Source organism: Helianthus annuus, chromosome 9, assembly GCF_002127325.2.
Source record: "Helianthus annuus cultivar XRQ/B chromosome 9, HanXRQr2.0-SUNRISE, whole genome shotgun sequence".
Taxonomy (NCBI): domain Eukaryota; kingdom Viridiplantae; phylum Streptophyta; class Magnoliopsida; order Asterales; family Asteraceae; genus Helianthus; species Helianthus annuus.
The window spans coordinates 130,162,144-130,176,232 of NC_035441.2; the positions used below are offsets into that span (position 1 = coordinate 130,162,144).

The following is a 14,089-nucleotide window of genomic DNA, read 5'->3' on the forward strand; positions in this document are numbered from 1 at the left end:
TCGCTTTTAAGATAGTACGTGTTTGGGCGTTATACTATTTACCCGATTTTATGTATTAATATATAATATATAATATATTACTAGTGGAACAACTTTACACGTATATGATATAATCGTTCTAACTGTTTACCCTATTTTATGTATTAATATATCTATACTATTATAATGCAATAGAGAAATGTTTTAAGATACTCAAAAATAAGAACTTCGTTTCTCTTTATTTATAAACTAGGTTTGAATCCCGTCAGTTTGTACACATATATGATACCTAAACTCAGATATCCGCTGAAACAAAATACTTTAACACATCAATTGATTTGTACATTTCCTTTCAGTTTGTACACATATATGCCCCTTTGGATATATGTAATTAGGATCTACCCCTGCTAGTTATTCACTTAGTCCGTATATAAATCTTAAAATTCGGACCTAAAAAACAATAAAATTATTACTACCGATCATCAATTAGAGGTATTCCTCTTGTATAAAATCCGTTACATGTATACCAAAATTTGAATAAACAAAAAAGAGAAAAATATATCTTAAATGAACCAAATCCATCTTTATATTCTACTCCTTTCTTTTGGTGGTGACAAATTCTTTGCCATATCTCTTAACCAAAATTTCTTGATCTTTCCTGTGGCCGTCTTCGGTAGCTCCTCCATAAACACCACTTTCGTCGGGACCATATAATGCGGCAATCTGTCTCGACAAAACTTTATTATGTCTTCCGAATTCGCCTTTCCAATCAAACTCACAAACGCACAAGGCGTTTCTCCCCAAAACTTATCTTGTCGAGCCACCACTGCGGCCTCATGCACCGCAGGATTCGTGTACAACACGGATTCCACCTCTACGCTACTCACATTTTCACCCCCGGATATGATCACATCTTTTGACCTATCTTTTATTTCTAAATACCCATCCGGGTGGATCACCCCAACATCACCCGTGTACAACCACCCGTTGTCTTTCATACACATAGCCGTGGCAAGCGGGTCTTTTAAATAACCCAACATTAAACACGGCCCTTTTAACACAATTTCACCTTGAGTCAACCCGTCATGTTTCACTCCGAGTCCTGACTCAGGGTCCAACACGTTGACTTCAGTCAACGCTAGGGTTCTTACCCCTTGTCTTGCTTTTAAACTCGCCCGGTCTGTCACGGGCAACCGGTTCCATTTCTCTTTCCACGCACATGACACCACGACCCCCGCCACTTCCGTCATACCAAACCCATGACTAACGATAAAACCCAACGACTCCGTCCGGAGGACAACAGCCGAGGGCGGCGGGGCTCCACCGGTCAAGAAATGAACCGGGTTTTTCAACGGCTTAGCATTGGGCGAGTTTGCTATCATGTTGAGCACAACCGGTGCGCCACACATGTGGGTGACTTTGTGGCGGTCCACGGCCGAGAAGATGTTGTCGGCGTTGAACTTGTGGAGGCAAATGTTGGTGCCGCCGAAGGCCGCCATGCCCCAAGTGAAGCTCCACCCGTTAGAGTGGAACATGGGTAGGGTCCATAAATAAACCGGGTTTTTGGGTACGGACCAGTCCATAAGTGAATCAACGGTTATGATAAAGATTGCACGGTGAGAATGAACAACTCCTTTAGGTGCTGACGTGGTCCCGGAAGTGTAGTTTAATGTGATTGGATCCCACTCGTTGATAGGTCTTATCCAATCAAAATTCGAGTTCCCTTTCTTAACCAAATCCTCGTACGACATAAGAAAGTCAACCTCGTTCACCCTTGATTCAACGGTCGGTGGGAGAGACAAAGATTCTGTAAACAAAACCAAATTTGTTATTTTTCTAACAAATATTAAATCAATAATGATCATTAAATCATATTGTTTTTCAGTATTATACGATAGTGTGTTTGATTTGGATGTGGGCAAACATGTATGCTATCAGTTTCGAATAATCAAATTTATTATTAAAAGGTGACAATAACCTCTAAATACAAAATAATAATAAAAGTTGTGTATATTATACTCAATTTTCAATAACTCAAAATTAAACGTGTAACGCTTAGGTTAAGTATTTTTTTATGAACCATTGCTGCCTAAGTATCTTTTCATGATCCATTGCAACGTTGTACCTTAGTGTAGTGTGTGACACAAATATATGATGCCTCTAGTAAGAAGTTCCTTATTAATACCTTAATAACTTTAAATTGATCGGTTCTAGAACTGCAACTGAGCAAAATAATGTAATATTGTGTATCCTTACCAATTTACTCAGCATGCATGACATGAAGATGGACGAGAAGATTTCAAGCACATGCTTAAGCACAAGAAGAAGGAACTCTCTTTTATGCAACTTAGGAACCATATGTGCATAGAAGAATCTCTTAAGAGCAAAGATAAATGGTAAACCTAAGGTTTTTTATTTTTATGCCACCTTCCTTTAATATGGCAGGAGGGAAAAATCCATCTCTACTAACCAGTAACAGACCCAGAAATTATTTGCTGGGGTGCGGATAATATGTTCAACCATATTTTTAGGGGTGCGGTCGGGTTTTTTGCCTAAAATATACACTATTTTTTTTTCAAGTGGTATGGCCGTCCACTTTGGCCAAAGGGTGAGTCCGCCCCTGCTACTAACCATAGCTTCAAGGGGGAGAAGAATGTGTGTGTGTGTGTGTGTGTATATATATGCTCATGTTGCCAAAATTTCCATTATACAATTGTACTTGATAGCAAGATACACAATTTTGTAATTCACAATTTGGATGCTAGAATGCATGCCTAAGTGGTGAACTAGATGAAGAAGTGTACATGATAATAATGATATGACCCAAAAGGTTTGTATAAATACATGAACTAGAGATATAAAAGCTAGAAATATATGAATATATAGATGGTTACGTTCGGTTCAGTTAATTTTGATTAAAGAAAAGTAAAAAAAACTAATAACATGTTTTTTGTTAATTTGGTTTTCAGTCAATTGGTTTTAGTTAATCCAATTTTTGTTCATGAAAGGCAACATCAAATCAAACCATTATTCATGAATGGGAATGTCTGAATTAGTCTTTATGCGTTTACATTTTTAAAAAGGTTTTTTAGTCGAAACATAAAGGTATCAATTTTCTTTAATGGGTATAACTATTAATGTTAACTAACTTTTAATGAACCATCATAATAATGCTTCATGAAAACATAACACATTATTCATGAATGGGAATGTCTAAATTCAATAACGATTTTTTGTAACCAAATTCACATACAAACATACTTGCATATTTTGTGTTTTTGTTAGAACAAAAATTATGTTTAAAACATTGATAGTTATTTCTTGAATTTTTACAAGGTTAAATTTTTACCTCAAGCTAATAAAGGATAAAGATATCTTTTTTTGTAGAATCAACGGGGTATACTTTTCAAATTTTTTAATCTATTTAATTATCTTTAATTTATAATAAAGTTTTTCCCCAATATCAACAAGTAGAAACTAATTATTATAATTTCATATCATTTTGATGGCCAGGTGTTTATCCTCATCAAGTTGATCCGAGACTTCAGACTCACAAAGTGGACAACTAAACGAATTTCAGGATTAGTGTTTAAGTGAATGTGTGTTTGCCGTTTTAAAAAATAAAAATAAAAATCATATCACAATAATTATGTATTCACATTCTAAATACCATTTAAAATAGCCTAAATAGTTATACACGTTTATTCTAAAATTTATGGCAATTTCATATAAAAATATAAACTTGCAAAATATGATATGTCAAAACATCATACTTGAAAAACATGGTACCTAGAAAATATAAGTCTACAGAAATTAAGGAAAACTGAAAAACATGGTACCTAGAAAATATAAGTCTAGAGAAATTAAGGAAAACGAAACATGTACCTTCAAGATCCCTAATGAGAACAAGCACAGGGGGCGGTGTCCCGGGCGGAAACCTGGACACCGCCTCGAGCGCAAGAGCCCGAAGATGGACATCAACAAGCAGCATTTTGGACTCCGAATGTCGAAGCATAACAGAGATGGTCCGAGCATCAAGACGAGTGTTTAAATTATTAAGCACAGCACCGGACATTGGCACAGCAAACTGAAGCTCATACATTGCCGGAACATTATAAGCCAAAACAGACACAACATCACCTCTCCGGATACCTAATCTGGCGAGGGAGGAGGCCACCTGGCGGCAGCGACGGTGGGTGTGGGCCCATGTAAAGGTGGTGTTATTGAACACAATGGAAGTACAATCGCCATAAACGGTTGCCGCTCGTTCTAAGAAGGTGAGAGGAGTAAGTGGGCATGAATTTGCAGATGTGGGCTTTAGAAGATTCATGTTAATTGGTTGTTGTATACGTACAGATTGGTGTATGTGTATCTCTATGTGCACTGCACTGAACTTGTTTTTAAATGTTTGCAACTAATAACCCATGTAGCATTTATGGGTTGGTATTGTGTTGAGGTGTGTAGCTAGGCTAGGGTTACTATCTCACCCTTTCTTTCTTTATTAGCCAGCCCAACATGTGAGAGAGGTAAGAAAGTAGGGTAGGGGTAGAAAATTAGTCAGTTTTAATGCTTATCTAACATGTGGGGTGGGTTGGTTGTGTTAATTAGTGATTGTGGTTTTGTTTTTATAAAGTTTCGTTTCTGGTATGCGCATATAATGTATATATGTAGGTTTTTTGGGGGTAAAAGTGAAAGTGCACTAATTTTAACGTTATTTTACTAATATCGTGAAAATACCGAAAAAACAGGGGACGGTTAATCATGCATCATGTGGTGGCGTTGATAGCCAAAAGACTAGGGGGTACATGCACTAATCGGCCTTTATCCCAATTGTTGAGTGTTATGTGTCTTATGTCCAATGCTTGATGCAAAACTACTATCGAGTCGAGGGTCTCACTGGAAGCAGCTTCTCTATTCCTACGGGGTAGAGGTAAGGCTGTCTACATCTTATCCTCCTCATACCATACCTTAGCCTTGCTATTGATAGAATTTACTGAGTATGATAATGATGGTTTTGTTTTTATAAATATGTAAAATATTCTTTTTTTTCTACTGATGATAAAAGATATGTATAGATTATAAGATCAGCAAGAAGCTAGCAAAAAATGTACAACTATAGAAGAAATGTCACCAAAAAAATATTATTTAATTTTGTTCTTCTTGGAACCAAATTAAACGAAAATAATAAGAAGTCACTCGCTGCTGCTTTCATGACCGAGCGATATTCCTTCCGGAACGATAAAAAATCCTAGACCCTAATACATTGAATATATAGTTACTTAAAAAGTACGCTCAAACTATTGGCACATCCAAAGTGTCTATTTGCACACTTTAGAGTTTATGTACGCCGCTTATAAGTCTAAACGCACGTAGAGTTGCATAGGCTGCTCCTATACATCACGTATAGGCCTATATGCGGCGTATATAAAGGTTGTTTTTTTTTACAAACATTTTATACAATGTTAATCGTTTTAACAAAGTTCTATAAGAAAATAAGTTTTTTTTATTTTAAATAATACAAGAAAAGTATTTCTTACAAACATTTTTATATAACATTAATCATTTATACGTTATTACAAATATCATATTGTATCCGTATTTACCTCGTATAAGCTTATAAGTTTGATATCGTATAATGTAATATAGGTCTCATATAGGTATATAGGTGTAGTATCGTATAATATAGGCCTCGTATAGAAATAGATGCAGTATCGTATAGCGTAGTATAACTTAAGTCCTGTATATGTTTAGTATAGTATATTATAATAGAAATATACAAGACCTATAGGGGACCTATACGAGACTTATGCAACACTATATGATACGATACGGTACGATACAATTCTATAGGATACGATACAACACCGGTATAGGCCTATAGATATAATATAGGTCCCGTATAGGACTATAGGTGTGGTTTAGGTCCCGTATAGGCCTATAGGCTTATACAAGACCTATAGGGGACCTATACGAGACTTATACTACACTATATGATACGATGCCAAAATATACGATATTATATGATACAGTACTATAGGATACGATGCAACACCCGTATAGGCCTATGGGTGTATTATAGGTCCCGTATAGGACTATAGGTGTAGTTTAGGTCTCGTATAGGCCTATAGGCTTATACAAGACCAATAGGGAACCTATACGAGACTTATGCTACACTATATGATACGATACCAAACTATATGATACTATACGATACGATACAACACCCTATAGGACTATAAGTGTAGTTTAGGTCTCGTATAGGCAGATGGGCCTATACATGACCTATAGGGGACCTATACAAGACTTATACTACACTATACAATACGATAGGATACAATACGATATGATACTATAGGATACAATACCATACTATACAATACAATACAATACAATACTATAGGATATGATACAACACTCATATACATTTATAGGTGTAGTATATGTCCCTTATAGGACTATAAGTGTAGTTTAGGTGCCATATAGGCCTATACAAGACCTATAGGAGAAATATACGAGACTTATATTACACTATACGATGCGATACGATAGGATACAATACGATACAATACAATACAATAGGATACGATACAACACCCGTATAGGCCTATAGGTGTAGTATAGGTCCCTTATAGGACTATAGGTGTAGTATAGGTCCCGGATAGGACGATAAGTGTAGTTTAGGTCCCATATAGGCTTATAGGCATATACAAGACCTATAGGGACCTATACGAGACTGATACTACACTATTTGATACGATAAGATATGATACTATACTACACTTATAGGCCTATACGAGACTTACACTACACTATATGATATGATACTATATCCATAAGCCTATACGAGGGCTATACGAAACTTATACTATAAGATACGATACTTAACAACGATTTTTTAAAAGTACATAAGATAGAACTTTGCTAAAACGATAAATAATGTATAAAATATTTCTTTAAAAAAACCACCCTTTATATACGCCGCGTATGAGCCTATGCGCGACGTATATAAAGGGGCAAAAAAAAACTATTTTACCCCTGGTTTGGGATGCGTATAGCCCCTAAACCAGAGGTAAAATGGTCTTTTTTTTTCCTAAACGCCTCGTATAGGCATGTGCGAGGCATATACATGGGTCAGGTTTGGTTAAAAAGACCATTTTACCCCTATTTTAGGGGCTATACGCAGCCCAAACCAGGGGTAAAATGGTCTTTTAGTCCTTTATATACGACGCGTATAGACCTATACGCGGCGTATATAAGGGGTGTTTTTTTAAGAAAATTTTTAAACATTATTTATCTCTTTAGCAAAGTTCTATAATAAGTACTTTAATAAATCATCATCGTCATCATACTCAGTAAATCCCACCAATAGCAAAGCTAAGGTAGGGTCTGAGGAGGGTAGATGTAGACAACCTTACCTCTACCGCGTAGGAATAGAGAGGCTGCTTCCAGTGAGACCCCCAGCTCGATTGTAGTTTTGTATCAAGCCTTGGACCTAAGACACATAACACTCAAACAATCAGGACAGAGACTGATTGGTGCATGTACCCCGTGTCTTTCAGCTATCAATGTCACCACATGATGCATGATTAACCATCCGCCGCTTTTAACGTTATTTTCACTAAATTATTAAAATAACGCTAAAGTTAGTACCATTTTACTTTTGCCCCCCGAGCGCCCACACATATATACATTATACGTGCACCCCGCAAGCGGGGAAAGTACTTTAATAAATAAATAAATAACATTGTTAGGTATCGTATCGTATAGTATACGTCTCGTATGGGTCTCGTATAGCCCTCGTATAGGCCTATGGATGTAGTATCATATCATATAGTGTAGTATTAGTCTCATATAGGCCTATAGGTGTAGTAAAGTATACTTATCGTATCAAATAGTGTAGTATAAGTCTCGTATAGGTTCCCTATAGGTCTTGTATACACCTATAGGCCTATACGGAACCTGAACTACACCTATAGTCCTATACGGGACATATGCTACACCTATAGGCCTATACGGGTGTTGCGTCGTATCCTATAGTATCGTATCATATAGTTTGATAAGTCTCGTATAGGTTCCATATAGGTCGTGTATAGGCCTATACAGGACCTAAACTACACCTATAGTGTTATACAGGTGTTGTATAGTATTCTATAGTAACGTATCTTATTGTATTGTATTGTATCATATCGAATAGTGTTGCATAATTCTCGTATAGGTCCCCTATAGGTCTTGTATAGGCCTATAAGGATCCTAAACTACACCTATAGTCCTATATGGGACCTATATTACACCTATAGGCGTATACGGGTGTTGTAGCGTATCATATAGTATCGTAGCGTATCGTATAGTTTGGTACAAGGCTGTTCACGAGCCGAACCAAACCAAACCGATCGGACCTTTGCTTGTGCTCGGTTCATTTACAAACCGATCCGAATCAAACGAGCGTTTTTTTTTCAACCGAGCCAAAGTCGAAGGAGCGTCTTTCGATTCGAGCATTTTTCGAACGAACGTCGAGCGATTATCTAGCATCACAGAACAAAATAGGAAAATGATGATAGGGGTGTTAGTTTTTAGAGTAAAGTGTTGGTTTTGTCCCTAAAGTTTCGTCCAATTAGATCATAAGTATAAATTTAACAAATAACAAGGAACAGAAAAAAAACATTCAACTGGTTCTACCGAGATCATGCGAGCGGGAAGATGAATTGTCGATTGATTGAAGCAGGCCCTTCTTCTATCAGAAGTTCGAAATCAAATGAACTAACTGAAGCAAAACCATGGGGAGTTGGCGTCTTGGCAATGGAGAAATCGAATAATGATGGTTGATATGGGGTTCTAATTAGGATTATGTACTTTTGAATTGAATGGCGGTTGAGACTTGAGTATCGATTGACTAACGCTTCACATTTTCATAGTTGACATTTTGACTTAATTACTCAAATAGACATCGGATTATTGGACAATGGACTATTGACGTCGGCCTTCAATTCTACACTTAAATGGCGTTTATTAAGATCTTGAACCAAACATTATTAATGTGCGCCTCTAGTCATTTTATATATATATATATACACACACACACACATATATAAAAATGTATTTTGAGCATTTTACGAGCGAGCATCGAACCGAACTGAGCAGACCTTTTGTAAGACCCCGACTTACATAACTGAGGATTTATAAAAACTTTTGCATTTTTTATATAAGTAATGCAATTAAGCGTTCATACAATATTTCGGATTTAATAAAAGTTTATAACTATTTTAACACTTTAGCACGTTAACACGTTAATAAAATATAAAACACTTATAAAGTTCATAAGTGTTTCGGTTCGTAAAATAACGAAACTAAGCGGAAGCTTGAACATCGGTTGTGTTCGGTTCTTCGTTATGCTTGATCTTCATCCGTAAGGTCCTAGCTATCACCTATGCACCAATAACAACTCATATGTTAATTATATGGTGCTTAGACATGGATTTCTAACCCAAAAATATCAAACAAATAAACAAAAATTTTGAGGAAAACTCCCGCCGTAAGCTACAGTAAGAGTACTGTAGCTTACGGTACACCATGTTGAAATTGGGCAGTCAGGCCCTACCGTAGCCTATGACACTCAGTCGTAGGTTACGACTATGATCTGCTGATTTTTTCCTTACTACTGTAGCCTACGACACTCAGCCGTAGGTTACGGTACAAGTCTGTTGGTACCCTTTTTCCCGTTTTGCCCTTTAACACGAAAACGTTCATATCTTTTCGTACACTTATCCGTTTAACCTCAAATTTATTTCTTCGTGATCGTAAATTAATCGCCCACATTGTAGACTCAAAATCCACAACCCGGAATAATGACTTTTTCATCTTATGCCATCGGCTCACAATTTATTCAAGCGATTATTCGACCCATTATCATCTTATGCCTCTGGGTTTACTAAACATGCGTTTACGCTCCCATTACCCGGGTTGCGTATTCGCATTTATTTTGACCCGTTTGGTTACTTTAACTAAACAAGAACTTATTTTGACCCATATCTTAGTTTCACCATTCATAACTTGCGTTCCCACTTTATGATCTTTATTTAACTATCATCACAACCTCAATTGTGATGAATTGTGACAGAAAATCATTATATTCCTATCCTACCCTCAAGTTTGACAATTTTATGAAATTGACCCATTATCTAGCATTATGCCCAAATGGTTTAAACCTTCCACTGTATTTTATCAGAAGGACTTACCAAATTATAAAACTCATATTCAAACTACCCTTAAGGGTCATTTGTCCGATTAGAGGGCATTTTGGTCAACTTTAGTCCTTTTTAATCCCGGAGGATATTTAAAGCTTGTTTTGACCAAGTGGGCATTTTAACCCATATTCTATTTTATAATCATTGTGTTCCCAAGAACAATATCTCCTATTTAAATTATTAGTCATGCCTCATTTTAGGTAATCCATTGTCCACCCATGACTCGTTTAACTCTCTTCTGCCCTAAGACCTCATTGAGATTTTGATCCATTACACATGTGACATTTGTGCCTTTTGTAATCATTTTATAACTCCGAACAATTTCATAGTCAATGAAACCGTGTGTTTTATTTATGGGATTGTATAATTATCTATGACATTTGTACATTTCCGACCCTTGTTCAATTTTAAACTCTCAAAAACTTTTCTGGGAGTAATACGTAAATTGTTACTCAAACATAATTCGTTTAATGCAATGTACACTCCGGAACAAGGACATAAGCTACACATACCCTAAATACCCTTTACATAACTTAGAAATAATTTTTGAAGGGTTATGTATGGCAAAAACATGCTTATTTGAGTCTAGGGACTATTTGCGACATACTGCGAAAGTCTTCCGATTCTCGTATTTTTTAATACAGACCTTGTTTACACATCCAAAATTTTTTGTAATCAATAAAATCTTGTATTTTATTGATAAGAATGCAAAAATATCAATCGTTGCGAAAGTTCGGTCATTTTCGTGTTCGTTATAGCGTTTTCCGTAATTATGCGAAAAGCGTAACCGTACAACCGAACGAATCGACATTCACGACATTTTGGGCATAATTCAAGTTACATATGCCTTATCACCTTTATAGAGCCTAAATATTTGGTTAAAAGGTGTTAAAAGGGACAAAACGCGATGAAACAAGTCAAGGGGCCTAAAGTGTCAAAAGTGTGAAAGTTATGTTGTGGCTGAACAGACCACGCCGTAGCCTACGGTCTCTGTACCGTAGCCTACAGTCTAGCCTGCCTGCTCATTTGCAACCCATTGTTTTCTTTGCTTAGATCCCAAGAACTCGAAATTTCTTGGTTTCTACCTGCATTTGACATGTGTTACACCCATCCTAAGATCTTGACACCTCCTCGGACACTTGTAATCATCCTATGATATTCAAATCACTATAAATACCAAGCTAAAATCACCACATTCTTTGTTCATTCATCTCTTCTTTCACTTATTGCTCAAAATTGGAGTTTGCTTCTCTTTAGAGGCCTCCTACTAAGTTTCTTATCTTCCTAGAACACAAGTAAGTGTTCTTCCTTAGTCTTGTTCTTTATTTTAGGCTTTTAAAGCCAAAATTCAAGCATTTTCGATAAATGCTTTGACTTTCAGTTCTGACCTTAATTGTTCAAGTCAAAGTTCAATTGAACTTTGCAACATGATCGTAATCACGAAGGTTATAATCCCTTACGATTGCACCTTCTGATTACCACATTTACTAGTCGAATTGACGAGTCAAAGTTTCGGTCAAAGATGCATATTATGTGCATTTTTACGACGGAACTATTTTCGGGTATCAAAACACCAAGTTTTGATACCAAATCAGTTTTATAACTTAGTTAGATATGTCTAACTCGTCACTTCAAGTTTAGTGCTTTATTAGGGTCGTAAGTCGATCTTAGGATCCGACCAAACACATATTTGTAACCATAAATGTATAGGGAATAACTTACTGGGGTTATACCTTATGGTCAAGTCATTTGGTTAGTGTTATGATAAGTTATTCTTATGTTCTTTAAAAATGACCAAAATGCCCTTTTTACGCATAAATCCGTTTTAAGCATATGTAACCCAATTTTTGACATATAAACTGATGTTACAACATTATCAAACATGTTTTGACATATAAGAATTATCATAGGTCACATTTAACCATCCGAAAATACATTTATGCAAATGACCCTTTAAAGTAGCGTAAACTACTTTAACGAGACATAACGGGTCAAAAGCACTTAGGATCACTTTCAAATCAGAATGTTGAGTTTATTAAATCATATCATATGAGTTCCAACACTCATTTGATTTATAAAACTTCATTCTATCTGATCCGCCCATTAAAGTCCCGACATATTAGCATAGTTATCCGATGTTAGGACACACTTGATTCCTTGATCTCTTGAACTTTGTTTACTCATTCATACAAGACTTATACGCAATCCCAAATGAGTACATAGTTCCCCTATTTTACTTTTTCAAACAATTTGGGGTGAAGCATATGTGCATGTCACTACTTTCTTGTTTTTTATAACATTACACATGCTTTGATTATCTAGTACATATAGTACATGGTTTTCAAATACATTTTGCTTTGTATGTTTACCTAGCATACCTAGCACATTATTTCAAATACATTTTGCTCCGTATGTTTACCTAGCATACCTAGCACATTATTTCAAAGACATTTTGCTTTGTATGTTGACCTAGCATACCTAGCACATCATTTCAAAGACATTTTTGCTTCGTATGTTTACCTAGCATACCTAGCACATCATTTCAAAGACATTTTTGCTTCGTATGTTTACCTAGCACATTATTTCAAATACATTTTGCTTCGTATGTTTACCTAGCAAACCTAGCACATTATTTCAAAGACGTTTTGCTTCGTATGTTTTCCTAGCATACCTAGCACATTATTTCAAAGACATTTTACTTCGTATGTTTACCTAGCATACCTAGTACATGGTTTCAAAACATTTTCATGACACGCTTACATTGTTCATGACATATTGATGCGTTGAATATACAATGATACATTCATTAAGATTGTTCACACCGACCGGTAGTATGTAATGGTATCATAGGTTTGACAACCCCATTCCCGCTTCCTAGTTTTGTTTGGAAGTATCCATTGGGAATGACAGAATCCGATGAACATTTGATAAACCTTTGTCCTTATAAAGGTTTATCTGACAGTCAACAAGGCTTGAATGTATTCGCCAACAATCCTTAAATACGTTTACACAATAAAAGCAATGGTTTATAAAACAAAACCTTTGATTAAACAATACTTTTGTTCATTCAAAAACATTGTTTTATACAAAACATTTTTGTTATACACGACATTATCTCCTATGGTTTAAGCAAAGACCTTTTTCTTTACCATACAAGACATTGGTTTATACATGACAATTTGGTTTACACAAGACATTGTTCTACACATGACATTTTGTTTACGCAAGACATTGTTTTATACGTGACACTTTTTATACAAGACATGACACACTTTTTATACAAGACATGACATATTTTTATACAAGACATGACATATTTTGGTTATTAAGTTAACCTTACATTACTTCTTTTAAATCATTAATTTTCATATGATTTTACAAAAGAAAACATTTTTATAAAGGTTCACGGCTACTTTTTAGTTAAACATTTCTTTTAACATTCAAAGCTATGAATCTTTATCACAAAACCTATGTTACTCACAGGCATTTTTATGCTGATGTTTTACTTTCACATATGTTTCAGGAGCTTATGTTTGACTTTGAGCATGCTTCACATAGGGCGGGCTTGGGCCTTAGTGACTTTAAAACCCGCAAGACAATGGTTGTATATTATTTGCACTCTACAAGACAATAAATACAATTAACTCAATAAAACAAAACTTTATGTACCATGTGTTGTGAAACAATTTGTAACGTGACTCTCCAATGTTTCCGTCGCGTGTTGTTGTATATTACGCGATTGGGGTGTTACAACACATACCTGGCTCGGGACAAAGCATTGACCCGTTTTAATACCTTGCCTTATTATTTGCTAATTAATAGCATCGCAATTCCATACGCTATTCACCCCTGTGAGTATAAGACTCGAC

At 35.8% G+C, this 14,089-nt stretch overlaps 1 protein-coding gene across 1 annotated transcript; it reads right to left on the reverse strand.

Annotated features, from left to right (window-relative positions):
• Positions 1 to 422: 422 nt before the first annotated feature.
• Positions 423 to 4,363, reverse strand: LOC110878665 (probable acyl-activating enzyme 6). The gene is made up of 2 exons (XM_022127009.2): positions 3,865 to 4,363; positions 423 to 1,786 (listed from the first exon to the last, which is right to left on the reverse strand). Exons 1-2 carry the CDS (start codon positions 4,307 to 4,309, stop codon positions 564 to 566), a joined length of 1,668 nt encoding a protein of 555 aa, XP_021982701.1. The 5' UTR covers positions 4,310 to 4,363; the 3' UTR covers positions 423 to 563.
• Between the last annotated feature and the right edge of the window lie 9,726 nt (positions 4,364 to 14,089).

Excerpts from the sequence above, each read along its gene's own strand:
- LOC110878665 (XM_022127009.2), bottom strand. The coding sequence starts at position 4,309 with ATGAATCTTCTAAAGCCCACATCTGCAAATTCATGCCCACTTACTCCT. Across the intron at positions 1,787-3,864 it reads TCTCATTAGGGATCTTGAAG|AATCTTTGTCTCTCCCACCG; the intron begins GTACATGTTTCG and ends TTTTGTTTACAG.